The sequence below is a fragment of the Lolium rigidum genome, chromosome 3, assembly GCF_022539505.1.
Source record: "Lolium rigidum isolate FL_2022 chromosome 3, APGP_CSIRO_Lrig_0.1, whole genome shotgun sequence".
Classification (NCBI taxonomy): domain Eukaryota; kingdom Viridiplantae; phylum Streptophyta; class Magnoliopsida; order Poales; family Poaceae; genus Lolium; species Lolium rigidum.
The window spans coordinates 88819847-88828596 of NC_061510.1; the positions used below are offsets into that span (position 1 = coordinate 88819847).

At 45.4% G+C, this 8750-nt stretch overlaps 1 protein-coding gene and 1 long non-coding RNA gene across 2 annotated transcripts; one reads left to right on the plus strand and one right to left on the minus strand.

Annotated features, from left to right (window-relative positions):
• Positions 1–1774: 1774 nt before the first annotated feature.
• On the minus strand, positions 1775–4506 carry LOC124697393. Its single transcript, XM_047229993.1, has one exon. The coding sequence runs from the start codon at positions 4504–4506 to the stop codon at positions 1870–1872; it is 2637 nt and encodes an 878-aa protein (XP_047085949.1). The 3' UTR covers positions 1775–1869.
• Positions 4507–6654: 2148 nt separating this feature from the next.
• LOC124697394 lies at positions 6655–8750 on the plus strand. The gene is made up of 3 exons (XR_007000787.1): positions 6655–6884; positions 8402–8652; positions 8698–8750. It is a non-coding gene; the product is annotated as an uncharacterized LOC124697394 (long non-coding RNA).

Below are 8750 nucleotides of genomic sequence, written 5' to 3' on the forward strand. Positions count from 1 at the left end.
GGTATATATCTGGGAGTAAAGGAGATGGCTAAGCTATATAGAAACCAAAATCCAAGCAATGAGGGTACTGCATGTCACTGCCACTGAAGCGGCTCCACCTTCCACACATCACGGAGTGGTGTTATATTGATGGGGATGTATTTATATCTGGTGCCCCTTATATTCGTGGAGATGTATTTATGTCTGCCAGCAGCGATATCACAGAGCAACATTGCTCTGGCTATGAACGTCAAAGGCATGCAGCAGGAAGGCCATGGGGGCATATGCAACAATATAAATGAACATATGCTGCCAGTACTATAGATGACAAATTCTAAACAAATATAATAAAAGAAAAGAGGCATGCATACGGAAATTATTCCTGGGGGAGAAAACAAATCAGACTTCTGATTAGCTGGATACCATGAGGGCAAACATACTGCAGCATATATAAGAAAAACAAAGACCTCAGCTTCCCCTGGGCCTAGTGCATGCACAGTGAACAGAAAATGATTGCTGAACTTATACTCTACTACCTCAGGGCCTCTGCATATGCTTCTCCAATTAACTACCTCTGGGAGAAAATATCTTTAGTCTTTGGACTTTGAGACTTTGTACAGATTTTTTACCATATCTATAAAATTTACACCTTAGGGGCTTCCACTACGGAAAGGTGTCAAAAAAACTCTGAATTTGATATTTTCGCACAGCTTAATTGATGACATACAGTCATAAATGAATCTGGAAATAAAGTAATTGCAACCGCCAAACATGGTGAATATAAGATCGATAATTGTAAGACTATCACCTAGCAGCTGTGCACGGGTCTACAAAAATATATACAAATGAATATTTCAGTCGTGAGTAAGTATCATATATAAAATCATAATAGCAACAATATTTTCAAATTAGTATGCTAACCATATTCATCAGGGTATAAAAATCGAGGACTGGAAACTATATTTGCCACCAATTAGAGAATGAAACAGAATAAAAAGGTGTTGCTAACTTTTCTCATGCAGCACTCAAAAACCAGGGCCCTGCTTGGGGCAAAACAGATGGGTATTTCTTCACCTAAAACTGCAAACTATAGCATCCAACAATAATGAATATATATTTCTTTGCGATAATTACTGATTAAAATGCAACCATACTTCCTATAAGTTCACGATAAATCTCTACATGTTGAAAGTATAATGATATTTGCATATGACCAGAGATGTGAAGGGTCATTCTCATATATTTGTAATCTCTGTTCTATGGCAACATGGAAACAATGTACAGAAAAACGTGACAAAACTCAAAATGTCGGTGTAAAAATCGACATTAAAACCATGTAGGTTGAAGGAAAGTTCACTGTAAAATATCAATTGGTGCTACACTGCACCTTTTTTTTCAAGAATTTCAGTCAAACATGAAAGTGATGAGAACTCAATAAAATATGCTTCAATGCTAAACTGAATATCAGTACAAGCATATACCTTCAAAGAAACACAATGATGGCAACAAATTTTGTTAGGGTCATATGTCGTGTTAACAGTGAACTTGAAGTTCGATTATGAAAATAAAATGGGTTCTATTGCTAGCCTCGTCAGTGCTAAAATTTTATCCCAACATAAGCATTATAAAAAACAACATGATACAGAGTTCAGCAATATTTTAAGCCGGGTGCGTCAAATTCAACCACTTCTTACTTTCTAATGATGTCCACTACATCTAATGCCCGATATTGTAGCATTGTGAATGTGACCATAATAAGGAATACGCATGCAAATGTTCAACAGTACCTTATGTCTATATCGAGCCAAGTGCCCCTTTTCTCAACAATATGCATACAATTACATGGAAATATACAATAGCTGTTAGAACTGAATAGAGCAAGACATGACATTATGACGGCTTTTGTATTTCATATGAGCTACAAAACTCTTGGTATGGCTTGAAATTTTTTTGCCAGGTTAAAAATTGTTTCTTCAAGCATTTGTATATTTTTTCTTCAGCAGGCTGAATATTTAGGTCTCTGGAATCAAAATTCATCTTCAGTGGGCTGAAATCAAACAAATCAGATGTGGCTTGTTCTGGCCCAGAATGAGGACTACCAACTTTTCCACAAACAAATTCCATGAAGTTCTCATCCTTGTATGGTGCTGCAGATGTTTGAGAACATCCACGATCACCAACATTTTGCTCTTCTGTTTCCTTCTTGATAGCAGTTTCATCAAGAGTAAACCTATTCTCAGTCCGAGGCCTGTAAACAAAAAAGGAATTCTTTTCATTCAGCTTCTGTTGGGAGAACCAGTCTGCCTCAGCAATGGATGTTTCAGGAACAAAGGCTTCACGAACTTCACTACATCGATCGTGTACAAAGTCGGTTTCTGCAGTTTCTCTGTCATCAGGGCTTTCTGTGCCCTTGTTCATCTCTTCCATTGCAAGCAGAACAGGTATAGGGAGCACTGGTCCAACAATAGCATTTTGAGATATCACTTTGCTAGTCAGCTTCTCACCTGTGCTTGATGGTTTTGCTAACAGGAAAGGCCGAAGTTCATTATGCGGCAAACATCTAGGAACTTCTAAATATTCTAATAAGCCTTCTTTTGTACCGGACTTTAGCATATCCTTGTACTTAGAGAAGGAGATCTGAAGAATATCTGAAGATAGACCGCTCAATATGCTCTGACATGCAATTTCAAAAGCGTTCAGGGGGACACTAGCATTACATAGAAAATCTGAAACTGATAGCAAACTGGATCTAGCGTTCTCCTCTGCAAATGTTGACACATCTTCACTAATAGTAATTTTCTCCCCGTCTTCGATAACATTAGTATCATGCTTCGCCAATGCACTGCATAGATTGCCCTTCAGATATTCAGATAGGAAACGCAGCTTCAAGAATCGTAGTTTGGTTGAGTCATTTTCTTCCTGAGTGTCGACAAAAATGGGTGAACAAATATCCATGGGTGCATGTTCTGATTCATCACATAAGGTGTCAATGTCATCACGCAAATCTCCAGATGCACAATACTGTTGCATCTCTAACTTCCCCGATGCTGTCAGCCGGATCAAAGCAAAGCTGGAGGACGTTGGCTCCGACACCGAGATCTCATCTGGAAGCACATAGTAGCCAAGGATGGAGTTCGCACCGTGCTGGCAAGAATAGCCGCCACGCCCTGGAACATGCGTCGAGAATACCTCTTCCATGATTCCTTTGCTGCAACCACAATGCTGACCTGTCAGAGAAAGCCGTGAAGGAATGTCCCATGCATATAAATGGGAGTTGTCTGGACATCCCTGCTCCTTAGGCCCGTAGCAGAACAAGCTGAACTCCCCGTTCCAGAATGAACCAACCAAAATGGCAAAACCTGAATCAGAAGCCCAGTCATGTTCCTTGGAAGGTCTCAATTCGGATAGGCGGAACATAGCGACGTGATTGGGTCTGTCAAGCCCATGCTGCCAAGACAACACGGGCGTCAACGGCTGCCTCGCATCAAGGAGGATCAAGTGACGCTCCGTGACCACTGACATGTGGAAATCGTCAAACCCGGCCTTGCAGAACGCAAGGTAATGCTCGATCACGTCGAAAGGCTCGGTTTCAAACAGCCCTGGCACCCCGACTCTCGCTAGAACCTTGTACTCGCCGCGATCCGCAAACCTCAAATCGACCGAGAGAACGGCCTTTGTGCTCGCGACGATCACCATCCAGGGTTGCGCTCCATACACGCAGCTCAGCCAGTCCCCGAAGTCATCACCATTGCTGCCAAGACCAACCTTTGTCTTGCCTCCGAGCCGTGTATCCAGGTCAAACCAGCACAGCTCCCCGGTCTCCAGCAGCACCGCGCACTGCGATGGAAAATGCTTGCTCCAGCAGGCGTGCACGACAGCGGCATCGAACCCCTGCTTGGCCAGCGGTGCGAGCGCCGGGGAGCCCGAATTCCCCGGCTCGACTCTGAACCAGTTAACTGAGTATAGAGTCGCAGCAAGCAGGAAGCCTTCGAGATGGGTGTCATTCTGCTGTGACGGCCAGGACGGCTGTGCAGGGGAGGCGGCGAGCTGCAGTATGCGGTGCCCCGGGTGCTTGAGCCCGTCACTCTGGACGACGAGGGGCGCGGAGATCGCAAGGGACGACGGGTCCAGGGTGGAGAATGCGATATTCTCCGCGTTCTTGCCGTGGGGGAAGAAGAGGAGGAGGGAGGTCGAGGGGGAGCGGGCGCGGAGGGCGGCGAGCAGATTGGATGGCGGCGGGAAGGGCGGGGACGGCGCGGCGAGGAGGGGGGCGGAGAGGGAGCGGAGGTGGGAGTAGGGGAGGAAGGAGGTGGAGGAGAGGAAGTGGCGGAGGGCGTGGAAGAGGTCGCCGGTGGTGGAGGCGTGCAGCGGCGGGGGGAAGGGGGAGGGGAGGGAGAGGAGCGGGGCGGGCGGCGGGAGGGGCGAGAAGAGGAGCGGCCCGCGGGAGGCGTCCGGCCGGGCGAGCGACGGCGGGTTGAAGATGGAGGCGACGGGGAAGAGGAAGCGCCAGTCGTCGGAGAGGTCCATGGAGGCTAGGCGGCGGCGGCGGCGGCCCGGGAGAGGTTCGGGAGGGGCTTTTGGGCGGTGTTTGGGTCCAGAGAACAATTGTCGTTGGTAGCGAACAGTCGCGCCGCAGGCGGAACGAGCGAGCGGTCTTTCCTCCTTTCTCGTTTTCTCCCTTTCCATTTTGACTTTTAAATACTACATCTATCCATAAATAGATACCAAAAATTTGTGTAAATTTGAATGTATCTAGACACAATTTAGTGTATAGATACATCTAAATTTAAATAAATTTTTGGAGTAGTAATTTATTTATGCTCAATCTTCTAAGATGAAAGACAAATCGTCTTACCAATCTCGATCAATCACTTCATCTTCATGTTCCTCCTTTCCCTTCTCTACTTCATCATTCTTCGTTGACATCACGTTTCTCTTTAATACTTTATTATATGCTTTGGCCTCTCTTATTCCACCATCACATCTCCCCCACTCGTCAAATTTATTTGGTTGTCGCCTTAGTATTGTCAATCAGCCGCATCATCTTTATATTCCACCCTAACCTTGTTGTATGCTTCTCCGAAATAATATCGCTATGCTGGAGCATTAAAACCAGGTAACCTCTTTAGGTGTTAATTTTCATGCTTAGCATAAGAAACGACCGAGATTGAAGCAACATGCAAGCCATGCAACAAAGGCAAGATTATTAAACATAAATAGTATGTGGTAACTGTTTTTTATGTTCATGGAGACAATACACATACACACATGATTATACCTCCTTAATAACTTAGAACCACAAATATTGGGGTAAATCATCAAAAATGACTAAATTTGTAGTAATCACACTCGTGTGCCGGTGTGCGTTTTACATGATTTGAAATTGTGAATAGAGTTGTCTACACGAACTCCATGCTCTTAGTTGCCCTCTTGCATGATATAATTTGTTTTGTGCCATTAAACATCTAATCCGAGTTTTCTAGAGCCTGGTTACATACAAACTCGCTTTTAAACACTCGGTGAAAGTCCTACTTTTGATTTTTAAAGTTTACAAAAGAACACACGTGTAGAGAATGGATATAGATATGTGTGATAGGAAAACCTATTGTAGAACTATTTACTCTCCGGCTACGTTTTAAAAATTGAAACCGGAATAGATCTTGAGATTCTTGCACAGTTTGCAAATAGTCCTAACTTGTCATGAAAATTTACAAGAGTAAGTTTCTACCCTATACCAATGTGTTTGCTTTATGGTGCACTATTGTTTTCTACTAAACATCTCTTATACACTTTCATATATCAAAAATATGTTACCACCCTAGTGAGTAGATCTCTCCACACACGTGAACTCGCTCTTTAATATTTCGACATTTCATACCTTTTTTTGTGAATGAGGCAAAGGTCTATACTAATCTAACATCAAACATTATGTGAAAACCCCTAAGATAAATCTTCATCTGTACATTCCCAACAAGCCAATGGCGCGCCGATGTTGCCGCCTCTGGAGTTCTGGAGTTCTATGCCACATGTCGTCGAGCACCTTGTGTGCGCGGAGGTGGGACGGATTTGACGCCGCGTTTTGGGACGCGCAGGCGAAGCGACGGCGGCGGAACGGCCGACGAGAGTGCCAGCCGCGACGATGGTGCCGACTCTCAGAAGAGATCAGTCGTCGAAATGGCCGGCAAATCCAGCGGCAGCGGAGGGGTGGGAGGCGCGGGAGGGAAGGAGCGACGAGAAAAAAGACGCGAACCAACAGTTTATGGAAATAGTCGCCGACATGTGGGAGCCCGCCTCGCTTTTCGTTGTGTCCGGCGTGCCCGGAGCGTCCCCTGTGGGGCGGGGACGGCCTCAGGGTGCCGGACACCATATCGGGACGAAAAAACGGCTTTGGGGGACGCGGCTGGGAACATTTTTTTTTGTCCGGCGTGTCCCAAATTCCTTTGGGGACGGTTTGAGGACCGACTGAAGATGCTCTAATTGTGCATAAATATACTCCAATCACAAGTTGACCAATCATTTACCTTTTCAAAAAAGAAAAAAAAACTTGAAAAGGTAACCCATAGTACTAGGTTTTTTGGCTTGCTGTCCCAGGATAAGAAAAAGGAAATTGGGCAAGTAGTAAATCACCACGCTTCTCCACTAAAAATCCTCTTTTTATTATGCGCCCTCCTCTTCTCCCTGTCTGTCTGACGTTGGTGCGATTGGGAGTGCGCTCGGCTCGGACCATTTTCTCTCCCGTCCGTCCTCCATACACGCGCCACGCCTCCGCCCCGAATTCCCAATTCCGCGGCCTCCTCCCACCGGAGCAAGCTCGCCGCCTCGGAGGACGCCTTCCCCGCTCCCCCACTTCCCGCCGGAGCAGCGCGGACTGGAGATCCGCCCGCCCGTGCCGACCCCATCTGCCGGTAAGCCCTAGCTCGGTCGGATTTGCTCTGGTCTCTCTCGCCGGCGGGCAATCTAATCCGAATCCGCCCCTGAATTCGGAGCCACCTAGGGCGCTGCTTAGATCTGCGTGGTGTTCGGGGGCAATTGCGTGGACTGCCGTGTCGAATTGCTGCCGAGGATCCGTCGATTTGCCTGTCTGACGGTACCCTGTTTTTTGTTGTTTGTTGTCCCGTAGGTTATATTTTGTTCTGACGCGTCTTGTCTACTGGTGTCTAGTGGTGGTATCACTTCGACACGACCTCGCCATTACAGTACTTAACTGTGTATACCCAGCCAGTTTTAAGTGCCTAGTCTTAGTCACAACGAAACTTATGCCTTTAATTCTACCAGTTAGTTTGCTTGACGATTCAGTATAGATACTTTTCCTTCGAAACTTCATAAACTTGGTACTCACCCTGTCCGAGCTGTCGTATGATGAAACTATTCAGAAAATCTAAAATTTGACCAGTTACGTCCCGAGGGTTTTAGGTTGAAGTGTTCAATGTGTTGAGCTGGAACATTACAACTTAGGCAAAGTGCCACGAAACCATTCTGGTACGTTTTAATAGCACTCAAATTTGCCTCAGTTCAGCATCAAACATCGCCTGCCTCAGCCTTTGCTGGAGGCATATCTAAAAAAGAGCAAGATTGGGTTCGTTCCATGTAACAAGTCCAAAGTTCCACCTCTAGTTGGTTGACATCCCTATCTTCATCTTGCTCTGCTACGTGTCACCATGATGCCGTCGAGGGCCCCCTTGACGTTGACTGTTGTCAGCCCTTTATGCACACCGTGCAATTTTTTGTTTGGTGTGCTATTTTGACATTTCATCCCCCCTTGATCTACGCGAAAGCATGAGAGGCAAACAGAAAATAAGAAACCAGCATATTGGCGCATAAAGGACAGAGGTTTTAAAATGAACTCAAACGATTCAGCAGTTTTTTTTTTACGAAAGGTAGTGATATTTATAAGCTACGGAACCAGGTTTCTTTTAGCACTAATTATCTAGACCACTCAATTATTTTTACTAACATATTAGTATTGACACTAATAGTGAAATGTGCACATCGGAAGCCATCTTGATATCTGAAACTATATTTATTTGCAAGTTAGGTGGAGCACCTTTAAAGTAGACAAATCCCTCCTTCCAGGAATTGAACCCAGGTCATGACCTTCACGCTCCTGTGGTCTCACCATTAAGAAACCCAGTCCAGTTGGCATACCAACAAATTCATCGGATAAGCAAGTAAACGACTGAAAGCTTTATACTACAGTGTGTGAATCCCTTAGGTAGATACCATGGCCACAGATGCATCCCTCATCTAAGTGTGTACGGTCATAGCTAAATGATCTTGTGTTTGTAGGTTTTTGCTTCCTTAGGCGGTAGAGCGCCTATACCACTCAATTATTTTTACAAAAATATTAGTATTGACATCAATAGTGAAATGTGCACATCGGAAGCCATCTTGATATGTGAAATTATATTTATTTGCAAGTTAGGTGGAGCACCTTCAAAAAGAGCAGCCTGGTGCACGAAGCTCCTGCTCTGGGCGGGATCCGGGGAATGGTCGAACCCGCCTTGGGGTCTTTGTACGCATCCTCTCCTTGCAATTTGCAAGAGTCTGTTTCCACGACTTGAACCCGTGACCTCCTGGTCACAAGGTGGCAGCTTTACCGCTGCAGCAAGGCTCCACTTCTAGGTGGAGCACCTTTAAAGTAGACAAATCCCTCCTTCCAGGAATTGAACCCAGGTCATGACCTTCATGCTCCTGTGTTCTCACCATTAAGAAACCCAGTCCAGCTGGCATACCAACAAATTTATCCGATAAGCAAGTAAACAACTGAAAGC

Excerpts from the sequence above, each read along its gene's own strand:
- LOC124697393 (XM_047229993.1), bottom strand. The coding sequence starts at position 4,506 with ATGGACCTCTCCGACGACTGGCGCTTCCTCTTCCCCGTCGCCTCCATC.